This window comes from Malaya genurostris, chromosome 2 (genome assembly GCF_030247185.1).
Source record: "Malaya genurostris strain Urasoe2022 chromosome 2, Malgen_1.1, whole genome shotgun sequence".
Classification (NCBI taxonomy): Eukaryota; Metazoa; Arthropoda; class Insecta; order Diptera; family Culicidae; genus Malaya; species Malaya genurostris.
The window spans coordinates 154,754,687-154,774,177 of NC_080571.1; the positions used below are offsets into that span (position 1 = coordinate 154,754,687).

At 42.1% G+C, this 19,491-nt stretch overlaps 1 protein-coding gene across 2 annotated transcripts in view; it reads right to left on the minus strand.

Annotated features, from left to right (window-relative positions):
- Positions 1-19,491, minus strand: part of LOC131429682 (protein ROP) — a 609,112-nt gene that overhangs the window by 78,206 nt on the left and 511,415 nt on the right. For both annotated transcript variants that reach the window (XM_058593974.1, XM_058593973.1), the window contains exon 6: positions 11,098-11,872. In XM_058593974.1, the coding sequence (XP_058449957.1) occupies positions 11,098-11,872 (775 nt within the window). The remainder of the gene's footprint in view (positions 1-11,097; positions 11,873-19,491) is intronic.

Consider the following 19,491-nt stretch of genomic DNA (forward strand, 5'->3'; position numbering starts at 1 on the left):
ACAGCAACAAGGTAGATTAAATTTATTTTTTTTTATTTCTCTTATAACTGAAATTTTACTATACATAAGTTTTCATTTTGATATTATTAATTTACAAAAAACAGTTAATGTAATGGATGATCTCATGGAAGATCATCCGAATGCGATTCCGGATACTAGTATGATCTTTAGTACTCCAAGGGCTAAACATTATCCAAAGGGTACCACTGGACCATGGATAGTTTATCTTCGAAAAAAAAAGAAAAGGTATTGAATTTAATTCAAATTACAAAGAAATTGACATCACGTTTCTCAAAAGTTGAAGAAATCTATAAAGTTATTGGAGACAAAATTCGAGTTGTTGTTAACGACATAAAACAGGCAAACGATATTGTAACCTGTAAATTATTTGCTGTTGAATATAGAGTTTACATTCCACCGAAGGAGGTGGAAATTGACGGTGTTGTGACTGAAGCAAGTCTGACAGCCGATGATTTACTTAAAAATGGAGTTTGCCGTTTTAAAAACTCCATGCTTGAGGGAGTTAGGATACTCGAGTGCAAGTAATTGTACTCAGCATCTATTGTCGATGGAAAAAAGTATTATCGTCCCTTAGATTCGTTTCGAGTAACATTTGCCGGATCTGCGTTGCCTAGCCATGTCTATATCGAAAAAAATCGTCTTCCTGATCGGCTTTTCGTACCGCATGTTATGAATTGCACGAACTAAAAAAAATTCGGACATACAACTACTTATAGTAGTAATAAATCTAAATGTATAAAATGTCAAGGGCCTCATAAGGATCATCTTTGCGATAAAGATATTGAAAAATGTGTTTATTGTATCCTCATGATCTTTCAGTATGCGCTGCATTTAAGTAGCGTAAAGATGAAATGAAGCTTTCTTTAAAAGCATGGTCTAAGCGCACATATGCAGAAATGCTTCAAACGGCCATAGATGTCTCCGCCTTGGAAACCGGAAACGGTTTTTCAAATCTTGCGGAACCAGAGTAATCTGACTCTGACGGAAATAGTGTTTAATAGTCTTTAACTTTATTCATAAACGATTCAAATATCAGGCCTTTCCTCTTTGACTGTGTGTTACTGACTGACTGATCGTATAAAAGAGAGAAAGCACACTCAGATACGTAAATGAAAAAGCACCCATCGAGGGGCAAGCTAATACCACAACATCCTCCTTTCTCTAAGAAAAAATAATATTACTTGAGATAAAAATCTTTGAGTTTCTCCGGTAGACGCTTGATACGTTGCAGACGAATGATCTTTGACGGTGAGCCAGACGTATTTTCTTCTCTTGTGGTTTGAGGTTCCTTTCAGATTCAGACGTATTTTCTTCTCTTGTGGTTTGAGGTTGTAAAGGGTGATTTTTTAAGAGCTTGAGAACTTTTTTAAACAATAAAACGCATAAAATTTGCAAAATCTCATCGGTTCTTTATTTTAAACGTTAGATTGGTACATGACATTTACTTTTTGAAGATAATTTCATTTAAATGTTGACCGCGGCTGCGTCTTTGGTGGTCCATTCGGAAAGTCCAATTTTGGGCAACTTTTTCGAGCATTTCGGCCGGAATAGCCCGAATTTCTTCGGAAATGTTGTCTTCCAAAGCTGGAATAGTTACTGGCTTATTTCTGTAGACTTTAGACTTGACGTAGCCCCACAAAAAATAGTCTAAAGGCGTCAAATCGCATGATCTTGGTGGCCAACTTACCGGTCCATTTCTTGAGATGAATTGTTCTCCGAAGTTTTCCCTCAAAATGGCCATAGAATCGCGAGCTGTGTGGCATGTAGCGCCATCTTGTTGAAACCACATGTCAACCAAGTTCAGTTCTTCCATTTTTGGCAACAAAAAGTTTGTTAGCATCGAACGATAGCGATCGCCATTCACTGTAACGTTGCGTCCAACAGCATCTTTGAAAAAATACGGTCCAATGATTCCACCAGCGTACAAACCACACCAAACAGTGCATTTTTCGGGATGCATGGGCAGTTCTTGAACGGCTTCTGGTTGCTCTTCACTCCAAATGCGGCAATTTTGCTTATTTACGTAGCCATTCAACCAGAAATGAGCCTCATCGCTGAACAAAATTTGTCGATAAAAAAGCGGACTTTCCGAATGGACCACCTAAGACGCAGCCGCGGTCAACATTTAAATGAAATTATCTTCAAAAAGTAAATGTCATGTACCAATCTAACGTTTAAAATAAAGAACCGATGAGATTTTGCAAATTTTATGCGTTTTATTGTTTAAAAAAGTTCTCAAGCTCTTAAAAAATCACCCTGTACAATGGTTACCTCAGTAGGTTTTGTTTGTAACTTCGTTGGACGTTGGACTTCTATTTCAGTTTCCTTGTCAAGCGATATTGGTTGAGTGACGTGTTTGGATGGCGATGAATACTGCTGCTGCGTTGCGGGTTCCTTACGCTTCTACAAATGAACAAGACTTCTTCGATATTCCGTTCAGTCTACGTTTATCAAATAAGATCTATCGGACAAACGATTTGAAACTATTCCAGGAGTCCATAGCTTCGAGGTCTCCGGATGTAGTTGAACATAAACGGGCGATCCTGGCAGAAGTTCAGGTAATGGTTTTGATTTCTTATCATAGTGATATTTTGACCGCGTCCGGTTATGCTCGATCGCAGATGGAACATTTTCCATATCTTTCAGTTGCAAATTACTTGCACTGGTTAGTATTCCACATCGAGTTGCTCTAGAAAATAATCGTGCTACCGGGCTGGATTCAACTTTGTTGGGTATGTTCCGTCAATGTAACAGAGCGTACCAAAACTCTTTTCCGCTTTTCGGTTTTTTTAATAAGACGTTTTGCGATTTTAACGGCAGCCTCTGATTTCCCATTTGCCTGTTGGTGATGGGGTGCAGATGTGACACGATTAAAGCTCCACACTTCAGCAAACTGTAACATTTTCTGATTCACAAAGTTTGTACCATTGTCGGTCAATACCAGTTGCGGAATTCCATATCGTGCGAAATTTTCCTTGCACACACTTATCACAGATTCGGGCGTAAGATCTTTCAGTAGGTTTATTTCAAAGAAATCTGAATAGTGATCTACCGTAATTAGAAATTTTCGCTTAAGACCCTTGTAAACCGCAAAAAAACATATCCATCGAAATCATCTGAAACGGATAAACAGGAATTTTATGGCTCTGCATTGGAGGATTCGTCTGAGATGCAGCAAATTTAGCACAGATTGCACACTCTTTCACAACGTCTTTTATTTGTACTGTCGTTCCTGGCCAGAATAAATTCGCCCTTGCCAGCTTCAATGTAGCTTCTACTCCATGCATCGGAAAATTCAAAACGCTGCTGAGTTTCAACTGTTCCATATCTTCCAGTACACTGAAGATGTTATGTTTTTCGAACTTTTCCAAATCATTTCCGTTAACCAATGGTGCTCGAGACAAAGCATCTGCCACAACGTTCTCCTTCCCCGTAACGTATTCGATAATCAAGTTGTAACGTTGCAGATTCAATAGCATATGCTGGAGACGTCGAGGTGCTGATAGGAGTGGTTTCTTAAAAATACTGACCAATGGTTTGTGATCAGTTTTCACAGTAACCCTCGGGTTACCAACCAGCAGTTGGTCGAACCGAATACATCCAAAAACAATAGAAAGTAGCTCTTTCTCGATTCGAGCGTAGTTTTTCTCAATGCTAGTCAACGTTCGAGAAGCATAACAAATAAATCCGTCGTCTCGGAAGACTGCAATACCGAAACCATAGAAACTAGCATCATATTCCATTACAAGTTCTTGTGTCACATCATAGTACTTAAGTGTTTTGATATCCGAAACCAACGATTTCACTGCTTCGAATTCCTTTTCTTCTATTACCGTCCACTGCCATGGGTTAGTCTCGGAGATAAGCTTGCGAAGATTTGGCAGATTAGCACTAAGGTTCGGAATCAATCGACTCAGATAATTCACCATTCCCACGAATCGATGTACCTCTTTTCGATTGCAAGGTGTAGCAAAGTTCTTGATAGCGGCAATTTTCGTTTCATCCTGTCATAAGCCTTCATTTGTCAATATGTGACCATAAAACCTTACAGAGGTTTGACAGAGTTTCATTTTTGATCTGTTTAACTTTACATTGTTATCTTGAAGACGACCCACCAGCTGCTGTAAGCACTGGTAGTGATTGACTAAAGCTTCTTCTAACGAATCGCCGGAACCGTAGATCAGCAAATCGTCAGCTAAGCATTCAACACCCTTTAGTCCTTGGATGACCTGTTGCAGTTTCAGCTGAAATATCTCTGGAGCAGAGGCTATACCAAATGGCAGTGGAGTCCAATGGTACCTGCCAAATGGAGTCCAGAAGGTAGTCATCTAACTGCTTGCTTCGTCCAGAACGACATGCCAAAACACTTTTTTGGTATCAATTCTGGAAAACACCTTAGCCTTTCCCAACTCCGGAAGAATTTCATCCAATGTCATGAGCTGAAGATGCGGTCTCTTCAAAGCTTTATTGAGATGCACCGGATACGAATTGACGAATCGGACTTACAATTTTGCACTATGACCAAATTACTAACTCACTCTGTATTCATTTCTTCTTTAATAATTATTCCATTACTTTCCAGTGATTCCAGTTCTTGCTTTAGTTTGTCGCGCACTGCTATAGGCACTCTCCGCGGAGGCTGAACTGATCCTCGAACACTACTGTCGATTTCCAGTGTAACTTTACCCGGGAATTTACCGTAACCTATGAACAGATCCGAATGTTTTTCCATGATGCTCTGAGCTTTGACACGATAAATGTTCAACCAAATTTTCTAATAACACGTTTCTTTCAACAAAGCTTACTGTTTCACATAACTTTACCAAGCCAAGTTCTCGACAGACTCTGGCGGACAACAGAGGACGATGGTTTACATCCACAACCTGCAGTGAGGAAAGGACCACAGGGCACCCATATAGCTACATTTAAGCTATCGGCCACGGATGCTAATAAGGTCCTCAAAGTGGGCAGCAGGTCGGATGGTCGGTATGACCAGTGACCGCTTACCAACCGCCGGCGGTCGACATGTGCTTCAGGTGTTTCGAGCCTGGCCACAAGTCGTGGAACTGCAAAGGCCCAGACCGGAGCAACCTCTGCAAGCGTTGCGGCGGCGAGGGCGTATGCATGCGAAAGAACGCCACGTTGCATGCTATGCGCGAGCAAAAAGAAGGCCACAAACCACGTCATGGGCGGACCTACTTGTTCAACAAGTGGAAGGAGTAAAACAATATGCAAGTAGTACAGCTGAACCTAAATCACTGTGCAGCTGGCCAGCAATTGATGCACCAGTCAGTGACAGAATGGGGCATTGATGTTGCGGTTCTCTCGGATCCCTATCACACACCGGTAGATAACGGGAACTGGGTGTCTGACGAATCCAAGACGGTGGCGATCTTGACGACTGGTCGATACCTAGTGCAAGAGGTAGTGAAAACACAAGCGGAGGGAGTAGCTATAGCTAAAGTAAACGGAGTTTACTATTGTAGCTGCTACGCTCCACCGAGATGGTCAATAGACCAGTTCACTCGGATGGTCGACATGTTGACCGCAGACCTGGTGGGTCGGAAGTCGGTGGTGATAGCCGGAGACTTCAACGCCTGGGCAACGGCTTGGGGCAGCCGCTTCACCAATAGGAGAGGACAGACGTTACTGGAGGCCCTCGCCAAGTTGGACGTCGTGCTAGCGAATGATGGACTGAAAAGTACCTTCCAGAGGAACGGAGTCGAGTCGTTTATCGACCTGACTTTCTGTAGTCCCGGCTTAGCTGGAGATCTTAATTGGAGAGTTGATGGTGGCTACACCCATAGCGACCATCTAGCCATTCGCTACACGATCGGCCAATTGGCGAGAAGCACAAGGAGGAGTAATACTCCCAAAACTCTAACGTGGAAGGTGGCAAACTTCGACCGCGAAACGTTTTGCGCTGCCCTTGAATGCAAAGAGCTCGATCAGCGGAGATGAGGATGGAAAGGAACACGGCGTTCAAAACGGCGAAGTTAGCACTAAACAAGGCCATCAGCGCAAGCAAAAGAGCCTGTTTCGACACGCTATGCGAGGGAGCCAACTCCAACCCATGGGGCGATGCCTACAGGATGGTAATGGCCAAAACGAGAGGGGCGCTAGCACCCCCTGAACGTAGTCCGGTGAGGTTGAAGGAAATCATACCGGTACTCTTTCCCCACCACGACCCGTCCCCCTGGCAGCCAGCTCCGCTACCAGCGAACGAAGTTGAAAAGGTGACGAACGAGTTGCTCACTGCGGCGAGATCGCTCGATACAAAGAAAGCCCCGGGGCCAGACGGTATCCCGAACCTGGCTCTAAAGGCGGCTATAATGACAAAACCGGACATGTTCAGGGAGGTCATACAGAGATGTCTGGACGAGCGTATGTTCCCAGACATTTGGAAAAGGCAAAGGTGCTGGAGAGTACGCATAGACTGATGTGTCTTCGCGTAATCAGTGCATACCGCACTGTATCGAGGGATGCGGCCTGCGTGGTTGCAATTATGATGCCTATCGGTCTGATAGTGAAGGAAGACGCGGAGCGCTACAGCAAGCGAGGAGACAGGAACGCCCGTAGGGCCTCCAAAGCCGCTTCTCTACGCAGATGGCAACAAGAGTGGGACAGCTCAACCAAGGGCAGGTGGACACATCGGCTCATACCTAGGGTCTCGAGCTGGTTAGATAGACCTCACGGAGAAGTGAACTTCGGCCTGACGCAATTCCTCACAGGCCAAGGGTGCTTCAGATGGTACCTCCACAGGTTCGGCCACGCGACATCCCCTGTATGTCTTTTCAAGAACGCATGATCCCACGCAGCTTCAGCTTCATATAATGGGAAGAATGATCCAACAGGTTTTGACTTTCAAATACCTCGTGGGGTGGTTTGATTCCAAATGCACGTGGGGAGGACACATTAGGTATCTGATAACAAAATGCCAACAAAGAGAAAAATTTTCTTTTTTTTTTCCTTTATGGGCTACTCTGGCCGAGGGGAGTGGTTACAACGTTCCGCACTTTACATGGTGCCCAAATGAACACTAGTAACGAATGAGGAAACCGACCTATAATTGATAGGTTCCATCCAGCATGCAACCCAAGCGACAGATTCCTTTACAGTTATCAATTTGCAACGAATGATACGAATACCTTCTATTGCAAGTTCGCCAGAGAGTTTGTCACTTGATCAGGAAAAGTGTGCTTCACCCAGTAACCAGTCAATCATTGAGTCGTGCGTCTATATCGTATTGCTATTTTGCCATCTTACCAACTTCTTCTGTGTCTAAAATGTCCTAGTCGATGAAACTTTGGAAAATTTCGCATTGTATCCGCTTCGGTCTTGGCCCTGCTTTTCTATATAGTCTTTTATGTCTGAAGTGGTACTTACGATTATTACTTTAAAGTTCCTAAATATGTGTTGATAAGTTTGGTCTACTAACACTATCCATTCTAAGCTGCTCTAATTGTTTCTATCTTTGTCGATGTTACGTTACGTTTCCTTTTCCCCCATTGCATTGTTTTTTTTACTAAGCCGGAGAAACCTGTTAATATCTCAAGCTCATAAAGGAATAATAATAATAATAATAATAATAATTATAATAATAATAATAATAATAATAATAATAATAATAATAATAATAATAATAATAATAATAATAATAATAATAATAATAATAATAATAATAATAATAATAATAATAATAATAATAATAATAATAATAGTAATAATAATAATAATAATAATAATAATAATAAAATTGATAGTAAAAACAGTAGTGCATTTACCTTTTTCTTTTACCATAACGTAACTCACCAAAAGTTAGGTAATTACATAAAATACCTATTTTTCCTTGGTCTTAAATCTTCGATGATAATCTTTTATTTCAACTGTCTCATTTCCCGTCAAGAAAATAAAATCAGGTGTTAGTGAGCTTGTTAGATTATATAATGTAAGGATGGGCATTTAACACTTGATTGCACAGGAAAGTCACAATATGTACAGAATGGAAGTATTGCTTAAAATTCAATGATCTTTTTTTATTCTTTATTTTACGATATATGTACTAAGGCACACTGCACTAGCATTTAGTTATTCTGTCAGTTTTTTTTCGAAGAGAGAATAAAATCATTTTGACTGCTTTTGAGCAATTTAGGTTTGGGCTCTCTAGTGTTGAGCACGCATCCAGGGAACAAGAACTACATGTATTTCGTAAAGAAATACTAGGTGTGATTGTATGAAATGGTCCACGTGAATCTTTTTCTTCCAGAAACACACATCTCACATTCTCAGTTAGAAGGTGATCTCTGTGTCAAAGTTAGAGAAATTTAGGTACATTCAAACCTTTCCCGATTTAAGAGTGTATTTACACTTGATCAATCAGTTTCGTCGTCATTGCAATTTGTAAACATTAGTACCGATACCGAACCGGATCGGAAAAGTTTAAAAGTTCCTTAACGGTTCATAAGATGTCAAGTTACTCCTATATTCCTGATAACAATAGTCCTCCTTTTTGAATTAAATTCACCAGTTCAGCACGAATATATTTTATATTAATATTCATCCCAACTAGATCACGATAATTCAAATTGATGACCTATTCCAGGCATAAGAATGCTCGAAATCACCTAATGACCTATTGTCAATTTCAAGCAGTATTAGTCCTGTCCACTCCGTGATCGATCCAGATAATATAATAATTTTCATATTTTTACATTTATAAGCGAACGATCGATCTCGGTATGGCCCGACATTGTCAATACGCGAAGAGTATAAATTGACTCCCACCCCTATCCACCAAGCGAGGTTACGCGCCCTGTACTGCCCATACTTGCATATCAGTCCCATATGGAAAATCGACATGTCGAGAAAAAGACGATTAAAATTTTATTTTCGAATTTTTTGATTTATTGTGCTACCTAATGCTAAATCATGGTATTATTGCATTAAATATCGGTAATATACACCTTTGCTATTCCAATATTGCAACAAATGATATTATTGAAATTTGCACTTAATGAGACTGACATGCGGGTACTTTGCATATGGGGCAGACATGAGTTGATATTTTTTCACATTTTACTGAACAAACCCTCAACTTTTATTGCAATTTCTGAGAGTATATTGAGGATAGATTTAATTCCTCAAGCTAACTCAAAATTAACGAAAATCGATATGGGACTGGTTTGCGAGTATGTGCAGAGTAGCTCATCATTAAAAGCCTAGGGCCAACAAAGAGTAAATTTTCTTCGAACAATAACAGGATCTGGAGTGCTCATCCGGAAGATCTAATAAAATTGTATCAGACATTGATACTTTCAGTGATGGAATATGGATGCATTTGCTTTCGTTCCGCTGCAAACTCTCATATTATCAAACTGGAGCGAATTCAGTATCGTTGTTTGCGAATTGCTTTAGGCTGCAGGCATTCGACACATACAATGAGACTTGAAGTTCTGGCGGGAGTTCTTCCATTGAAAGATCGTTTTTGGGAGCTTTCATCGCGACTGCTAATAAGATGTGAGGTACTGAATCCCCTAGTTATTAATAACTTCGAAAGGGTAGTTGAGCTTCAATCTCAAACAAGATTCATGACAGTATATTTTAACCATATGTCACAGGAAATCGACTCTTCAAGATACATTTCTATCCGTGACAGCCTCCTAAATGTTCCTGACTCAACTTTATATTTTGACACATCCATGCAGCGCGAAGTGCGTACAATCCCGAAACACCTACGCTTGATAGAAATCCCAAAAATATTTACAAGTAAGTTCAGGCATATTAACTTTGAGAAAATATTTTACACGGGCGGATCACGAATTGAGGAGGCTACTGGGTTTGGTATATTCAACAATAATGTTTCGGCTTCATTTAGGCTTCAAGAACCTACAACTGTTTATACAGCAGAGTTAGCAGCAGTTTATTATAGTTTGAGTGTAATCGTCACATTATCTCCAAACCATTATTTTCTCTTCACAGATAGTCTGAGTACAATTGAAGCCATTCGCTCGAACGCTGCTGGCAAAAATGAACCGTTTTTCTTGGGCAAAATAAAATAGTGCCTGAACGTCATATTGAATAATAATTATCAAATCACAATGGTTTGGATCCCGGCTCATTACTCCATTCAATGAAAGAGCCGTTAGTTTAGCCAAATGTGGTGAAATTTATGAGAAACCGATTGCTTTCAACGAATTCTATAGCGCGTCTCGCCAAAGAGCACCTGCCAGCTGGCAAGCTTCTTGGGATAAAGATGATGTGGGTCGGTGGATGCACTCAATTATTCCTAAAATATCGACAAAGACATGGTTCAGGGGACTGGATGTGAGTAGGGACTTCATTCGTGTGATGTCCAGACTTATGTCCAATCACTACACGTTAGATGCACATCTCCTTCGAATTGGATTTCCGAGACTAATCATTGTGCTTGTGGCGAAGGTTATCGCGATATTGATCATGTCGTTTGGACATGCGTGGAGTGTCGTGATGTCTGATCTCAACTAATAAATTCCTTGCGTACCCAAAGTAGACTATCCAATCTCCCAGTTCGCGACATTCTTGTTTGTCGTGACCTCATGAAACTTCTTTATCATTTTATTAAGTCCATTGGAGTTCCAATTTAAATTTTATTTTATGTTAGACTGTTTTCTCTTCCATGGGTTCAACCAATAGCCAGCTATCTTATATTCAATAACAGTGATGAACTGATACAAACAAACTTGAAATAGTTGAAAGATCATGTACAAAATGAATGTATTTTATTTAATGTAATTTATAATAGCAAATCGCTTGATAAAACAGTATTTAGATTAACTAATGAATACCAAAATACTGATAGGATATTCGAAATGTATTAGGTTTAAAGTACTATGTATTGTGGATGCCACGGCCTGATGCCATGAAATAAACGTATTTATGAAAAAAAGTACCAAACAAGACAAAAATGCATTAATTACTGATTCCATGTAACCCAAAAATGGCTTACTGAGTGAAAGACAATTAAATCCAGAGCTACCAAGAGAAGAAACTTTCCGTTAATTTTTTTACGTTAGAGTTGGAAGTTTTAATTTTACTTACATCGGCTATTACATTTATTCCCAAGTAGTTTAGATTTGTAATCATTTCTCTTTCCTTTGGCTCAATTTGAGCATGCGTCACTAGTTTTGTCAAATTTTCTTCTGAAATACCATTCTTTATCATAACATATAAACAAATAATTCGAACTTTATCATAGTTGGATACTGATTGATCTAATAGTATAGGGACAATATTGCGCATGTGGTCTTTTATTTTCTCTCCTTCAGCGTCTGTTCCCATAGCTAGATCTTGTTCTACGCGGCATAATTTATCAACATATCCTTGATATGATTTCATGCAATCTTCTGCCAAATGTAAATGTGTAGAATATTTAGACAATTGTTTTTGGTATTGTGGCATCTTTTTAATCATTTGTGAAAGATCTTTCATCGATTGCTTCTCCGTTTGAGTAAGTCTTTTTGACTCCGTGAACGATTTCAGGTATTGAGTGACACTCTGAGAAACTACTGCGATATGTTGATGACGTAAATCGACCCATAGGTCATCGTTTTCATCAAGTAAAACCTCCTTTTCAGTAGCATTTGGCGAAGGAATAAATTTATAAACATCGTTGACAATTGGTAATAAGTCATAAGCCATTGCTTGTAAAGTAAGTTCATGCAATAAAGGAGAAACACAATCGAACCCGCGATCTAATATCAACAATTGAGATCTAGCTTTCTCGGGCCCCTCTCCCATAGTTGGTTCATCGGCTTTGTAAGCATCCAGCTTTTGTTGAATCATTTGTGCCAATTCTACGTTGCCATCCCATTCACTGCAAAATTACAAAAAGAAAAAAATATTGAATCAATAACAACATTAATTTTGATTGAATTACTTATATGGAGCTGGATAATTACTCTTCAAAATTTTCTCATAAGCACATAATAAGCAGTTACAAACGACAATCTATTCGTGGATATTGTGTTATTAATAACGACTCCTAAATACAATTACCAATTGGTTGGTAAACGACTCTACAATTTTCTTTGCGTTTCGTCTTCGGCTCGTCAGTGCTTAAAGCAGTTCAAATTGAACTGCCATCTCATGCCTAGCAGTTCAACTTAAACCGCTAAGCAGACGCAAAGCTTACACAACTTATGTAACGCTCTTGGATATTACACAGAAGTGCAATATCCTTTCTGACGTCTCGGGCGTAAACGAATGACGACTGGCTACTGGTCGCCGCAGAGATTTGAACATTCGGGGGTATTTTTTTTGTGCAATAAGCACATATTTTGTTTCAATTTTCTTTGCGTTTCGCCTTCGGCTCGTCAGTGCTTAAAGCAGTTCAAATTGAACTGCCATCTCGTGCCTAGCAGTTCAACTTAAACCGCTAAGCAGACGCAAAGTTTACATAACTTATGTAACGCTTTTGGATATTACACAGAAGTGCAATATCCTTTCTGACGTCTTGGGCGTAAACGTAAACGTGTCTGTGTAATATCCAAAAGCGTTACATAAGTTGTGTAAGCTTTGCGTCTGCTTAGCGGTTTAAGTTGAACTAATAGGCACGAGATGGCAGTTCAATTTGAACTGCTTTAAGCACTGACGAGCCGAAGGCAAAACGAAAAGAAAATTGAAACAAAATATATGCTTTTTTGCACAAAACAAAAAAACCCCAAATATTCAAATCTCTGCGGCGACCAGTAGCCAGTCGTCATTCGTTTACGCCCGAGACGTCAGAAAGGATATTGCACTTCTGTGTAATATCCAAAAGCGTTACATAAGCTGTGTAAGCTTTGCGTCTGCTTAGCGGTTTAAGTTGAACTACTAGGCACGAGATGGCAGTTCAATTTGAACTGCTTTAAGCACTGACGAAATTCAGGCCCCAATGTGGTTCTTAGCCTCTTGTCCAGTAACTTATATCCCTACCTCCCCGCCGTGCCGGCTGGGGTACGAGTAACCATAGGAAAGATCGGGTAACCAACCCCGGTGGGACCTTGGTCGTATGCTGACAGGGAAGGGGGGGATTGCATTCTCTTTACAGAGAGCAAGCCTACCCCACCGTCTGTTCCCCATGTTGGAGCGACTCGAAACAGCGTCTGTTCTTCATGTTAGGATTACCGTCCTTGTGTCAGTGTGGGACTCTAAACAGTGCTCACACGATGGCATTCCGGCGAGACATGAGGTTGGTGCAGACCTAACAAGCCGCCCGTAAAACACATGTTACGTACGATCAAGAAAGAAATACAACTCGAAATAATCGGCAAAGACCTACGCAACGAACAAAGGACTACGATTGGAAGCTTGGCACATGGAACTGCAAATCGCTTGGCTTCCCATGATACGTCCGAATGCTGCATGATGAGCTTCAAATCCGCGGCTGCGATGTCGTAGCACTGCAGGAACTTTGATGGACGGGAGAGTAGGTGTGGAAAAATGGGCATCGAGCGGCTACCTACTACCAGAGCTGTGGCACAACCAACGTTCTAGGAACGGGATTTGTAGTGTTGGGAAAGATGCGCCAGCGCGTGATTGGGTGGCAGCCAATCAGTGATAGAATGTGCGTATTGAAGATCAAGGGCCGTTTCTTCAATTACAGCATCATCAACGTGCACTTCCCACATGAGACGAGACCCGATGACGAGAACGACCCGATGACGAGAAGGCATTCTACGCGCAGCTGGAACGAACCTACGACAGCTGGAACGAACCTACGACAACTGTCCACGGCGGGATGTAAAACTCGTCATCGGTGACATGAATTCTCAGGTAGGCCGGGAGGCAATGTACAGGCCCGTGATCCGGCTGGAGAGCCTGCACGCGGTAACAAACGACAACGGTCAACGATGCAAAAACTTTGCAGCCTTCCGAGGCATGGTAGTTCTTCCCCCACAAAGATATCCACAAAGCCTCCTGGAGATCACCTGATCAACATACGGAAAATCAAATCGACCACGTTCTCGTCGACGGGCGATTCTTCTCCGACGTCATCAATGTCCGCACTTACCGCAGTGCCAATATTGATTCTGACTACTACCTTGTTGAGGTTTGTATGCGCTCAAAACTATCGACGGTGCATAATACTCGTCGCACAGGAACACCGGGACTCAATCTCGAGCAGCTACGTAGCATTCGTACTGCAGAGGAATACGCGCAACAACTGGAGCTAGTTCTACCAACGGAAGAGCAGCTTGGCGCGGTGACTCTTGAAGACGGCTGGAGGAACATAAGGTCCGCCGTGAGTAGCACTGCTGCAACCGTTCTAGGTACGAGGTTATCGAATCGAGCAGTCAGCAGTTGGTCGAAGAGAAAAATGCAGCAAGGCAGAAGATGCTACAACACCGCACTAGAGCGAACGAGGAACGATACAGACAGACGCGGAACAGACAGAACACGGTTTTTCGGAAGAAAAAGCGCCACCAGGAAGACCAGGATCGCGAAGCGATGGAACAGCTGTACCGCGCAAATGACACACGGAGGTTCTATGAGAAGGTGAACCGCACACGTAGAGGCTACACGCCACAGGCCGAAATGTGCAGAGATACCAGTGGTAACATTCTCACGAACGAACCTGAGGTGATCGACAGGTGGAAGCACATAGTACTGCGAGCATCTGAATGGCGAAGCACAAGATACAGAGAACGGTACAGGAATCAATCTGGGTGCACGCTCAGCCGACGACAGATTCCCAGCCCCTGATCTGTCGGAGATAAGTGAGGAGATCGGCAAGCTGAGGAACAACAAAGCCACGGGCAATGACCAGTTGCCAGGCGAGCTGGTCAAACATGGAAAAGAGGCACTGGCTAGAGCGCTGCACTGGATGATTTTTAGGATTTGGGAGAAGGAAATTCTACCGCATGAATGGATGGATGGAGTGGTATGTCCCGTCTACAAAAAGGGCGATAAGCTAGACTGTTGCAAATACTACAAGGTACTCTCCCAAATCCTTTGCCGTCGTCTATCACCAATAGCTAAGGAATTCGTAGGGCCGTACCAAGCGGGATTTACTGGGGCCCGCGCCACTACGGATCACATATTCGCGATAAGAAAAGTACTCCAGAAGTGTCGTGAATACAACGTACCCACGCATCACCTATTCATTGACTTCAAAGCGGCATACGACACAATCGATCGTGAACAGCTATGGCAGATAATGCACGAATACGGTTTCGCGGATAAACTGACGCGATTGGTCAAAGCAACGATGGATAGAGTGATGTGCTACGTCCGAATATCTGGAACGCTCTCGAGTCCCTTCGAATCTCGGTGAGGGCTGCGCCAAGGTGATGGACTTTCTTGTATCTTGCTCAATATTGCTCTGGAAGGTGTGATTCGAAAAGCGAGGATCGACACGAGTGGCACGATCATCCGAAAGTCCGTACAACTTGTTGGCTTCGCTGACGATATTGATATTGTGACACGTAACCTTGAGAAGATGACGGAAACCTTCATCGGACTGAAAGCTGAAGCTAGGCGTGTCGGACTGGCCATAAATGCGTCGAAAACAAAATACATGAGAGGAAGAGGCTCTAGAGAAGAAACACTACGCCTCCCACCACGAATATTGAAAGACGGTGACAATATCGATGTGGTTGACGAGTTCGTGTATTTGGACTCACTGGTGACCGCCGATAATGACACCAGCAGAGAAATTCATAGACGTATTTTGGCAGGGAATCGTGCGTACTTTGGAGTAAACCCTTCGATCGAGAAAAGTACGCCAACGCACGAAATTGACCATCTACAAAATGCTCATTAGACTGGTTGTTCTCTATGGCCACGAGACCTGGACTATGTTTGCAGAGGACCAACGCGCCCTCAGTGTTTTCGAAAGAAAGGTACTGAGGACCATCTATGGCGGAGTGCAGATGGAAGACGGAACGTGGAGACGGCGTATGAATCACGAATTGCAACAAATGCTAGGAGAACCACCTATCGTACAGACAGCTACAATCGAACGTTCACGATGGGCTGGGCATGTCATAAGGATGTCGGACGTTTGCCCAGTGAAAATGGTTCTTGAATCTAATCCGACTGGTACAAGAAGAAGAGGAGCGCAGCGAGCAAGGTGGATCGATCAAGTGGAGGTGATCTCAGAAGCATCCGTGCCTTGATTGGCTGGCGACGAGCAGCCATGGACCGAGTTATGTGGAGACGTATGCTTGATACAGCAAAGGACACCTAAGGCCTATAGCTGTTAGGTAAGGTAAGTGAAACCAATCACATCAATACTGCAATCTGCTACGACAAGAAGCAGATCAATCTACTTGCTCCGACAGGAAAGGAACAACAGTCGAATTTTTTTTCTGATTTTTTTACGGCTAGTTGAACATCGAAATGGACGATTTGTTCGAACTATTGCTTTTTTTTTTATTCAATATTATAATATAATTTTTAGGCACACTGCTTAAGCTCTAAGATGCCAAGGGTATTCACTAATCTTAATTTAGACTAACTTAAAACTAGAATAATATCATTATGTAATGTAGTATCGGGGTAGCGGATTCTCAACAATTCAGCTTTCAGCTGACGATCGGCAGTGGCCGATGAATTGAATATTGCCTGAGGGTGTTTCTTATAGCAGTAGCGAATATCCATGTTGGCCGCATCCTTAGGTCCGTGTGGGTACGCGGGAAACACACCCAGGCTACCAAGGACATAAAACGGGTCTGAGAAATGAGCTCGACAAGCCTTTCGAAGTTTTCAATCACCATCGGATTAGCAATCGATATGAGAGATCCCAGAATCGATTTTCCAACGGTAAGACACCCGCGAGCACTTCGAGACTCATCGTATGAGTCGACTGCATGCAACCTAAGACAATACGTAAACAACGATACTGAATTACTTTCCAGTTTAATGAAATGGGTGTTCGCGGCGGATCGGAAGCAGAAGCATCCATATTTCATTACGAAAAATATCGTTGTTTGGTACAACCTGATCAGGTCTCCTGGGTGTGCACCCCACCATGTTCCGGTTATTGTGCGAAGAAAAATGATTCTCTGTTGGCATTTTTGTTTCAGATACCTAATGTGACATCTCTAGGTGCCTTCGGAGTCGAACCAGACCCCGAGATATTTGAATGTGAAGACCTGAGCTATGGTTCCACCCACTAGTTGAAGCTGTAGTTGTGCTGGTTCTAGCTTCCTCGAAAATACAACCAGCTCAGTTTTCTCTGTAGAGAACTCGATACCCATTTGAAGAGCCCATGTCGACAAGTTGTCGAGGGTATCTTGCAGTGGTCCTTGGAGATCGGCAGCTTTGGGTTCTATCATAGACACAACGCTGTCGTCGGCAAGTTGTCTTAGCGTGCAAGATGTGTTGATACATTGAACAATGTTGTTTACGTAAAAATTGTATAAAAGGGGGCTTAAGCATGAGCCCTGAGGAAGACCCATGTAACTGAATCGTATTGTCGACAAATCACCATGTGCGAAATACATGTATTTCTCGGACAACAGATTATACAAAAAGTTATTCAAATTGGTGAAAGACCATGCTGATGCAACTTCTCAGATAGGATGTTTATGGAAACTGAATCAAAAGCCCCCTTGATGTCTAGGAAAACTGACGCCATTTGTTCTTTACGAGCAAATGTCATTTGAATTTCGGTTGAGAACAACGCAAGACAATCGTTCGTTCCTTTGCCCCTGCGGAAACCGAATTGTGTATCTGAAAGTAAGCCATTAGTCTCGACCCAATTGTCTAGACGAAACAGAATCATTTTTTCGAACAATTTCCGGATACAGGAAAGCATAGCAATCGGTCGATATGAATTGTGATCGGAGGCTGGTTTCCCTGGTTTTTGAATGGCAATAACTCTTACTTGTCTCCAGTCGTGTGGGACAATATTATTCTCAAGAAGCTTATTAAATAAATTCAATAAACGTCTTTTGGCTGAGTCAGGCAATTTTTCAAAAAGTTGAATTTGATTTTGTCTAATCCCGGAGCTTTATTGTTACACGATAAAAGCGCAAGTGAGCACTCTACCATCGAAAACGTTGTTTCGTTTGTATTTGACGTCACGGCGCGGGAGATCCTCTGGTCCGGAGCAGAGTCTGGGCATACTTTTTTTTAGCGAAATCGAATATCCAGCGGTTAGAATATTCCTCGCTTTCGTTTGTGGTGATTTTGTTGCGCATTCGTCGAGCTGTGTTTCAAAAAGTGCTCATTGCTGTTTCTCATGATAATCCGTCTACGAATCGACGCCAATAACCGCTTTTCTTCGCTTTAATTAAGCTTTTCAGTTTAGCGTCTAATGCCGCGTAGTTTCTATAATTATCAGGTGTTTTTTTTTTTTTTTTTTTGTTTCAATTATAGAGGCTTTAACATTAATGTCATTCACCTCTTCGGGCCAGAAAAACTTTCTTACCCTATGTGCGGGGTTGGGAATCGAACCCAGGCGGGCTGCGTGAAAGGCATTGACTTACCCATCACGCTATACCCGTCCTTATCAGGTGTTCTGTTTTTCCTAAACTCGATAAATGATGAAGCTCTCTTCCCGTTTAATTTTGAGCCCTCTTTGTCCAACCACGGGTTGGGCGGACGGATGTTAGTTTTCGCGCCGGGTACACGTTTCGTCTGAGCTTGAGTGGCGGTGTCGAGAATCAAGCCAGCCAAAAACGTGTACTCTTCCTCCGGAAGAAGTTCTTGTGTTGTTTCTAGTTTCTCAGATATCGAATTTTTGTAGCATTTCCAATCAATATTTCGTGTGAGGTCATACGAAACATTGATTGTCTGCGATGGTCTTAATCCGTAGGCGATTAAAATCACGATAGGTAGCTGATAGCTACTGTGGGGATTAGGGATAACCTTTCATGTTGCAGTCCAACCGTATCGATGTCGAGCAAAGGGATAAATCCAGCGCACTTGGTCTTGCTGGTGGTGCAGGAATTCGTGTCATTTCTTCCGTATTCAATATTGTCATATTGAAGTTGTCGCAAATATCATGGATCATAGTTGATCTGTTATCGTCGAGATAACTGCCCCATCCCGTACCGTGTGAGTTAAAGTCTCCTAGAACCAACGTCGGTGCGGGAAGGAGCTCAATGATGGCATGTCATGTTTTGGGATGATACTTCTACAATTGCACTGTATAGCAGTGATTATATCCGTGACCTCGGTGGGTGACTTAGCCATCGAAGGATACGATCGCTGGAAGAAGGGGCCATTTTGAAGAAATATCGAAAGTAGACATGATCCAGTCCACAATATCAGAGAATTTAACAAACCCAGTACCTGGGTAAATTCTCTGACTGATCTCTAGAGACTTTCGGGGGTTTTGAAGTCCCAGGTAATGATGGAAATTCTTGCTCGGAATTTAATTTTTCAAGGCCTGGAGCTTTTTTCTCTGTTTTTTGCCATCACTACCAGTTGTTGTAATTTTTCGAGACCCATCAGAGGACATCTTCGAACCCTTACTGAGGAGCTTTTGAGAAGATTTGTTTC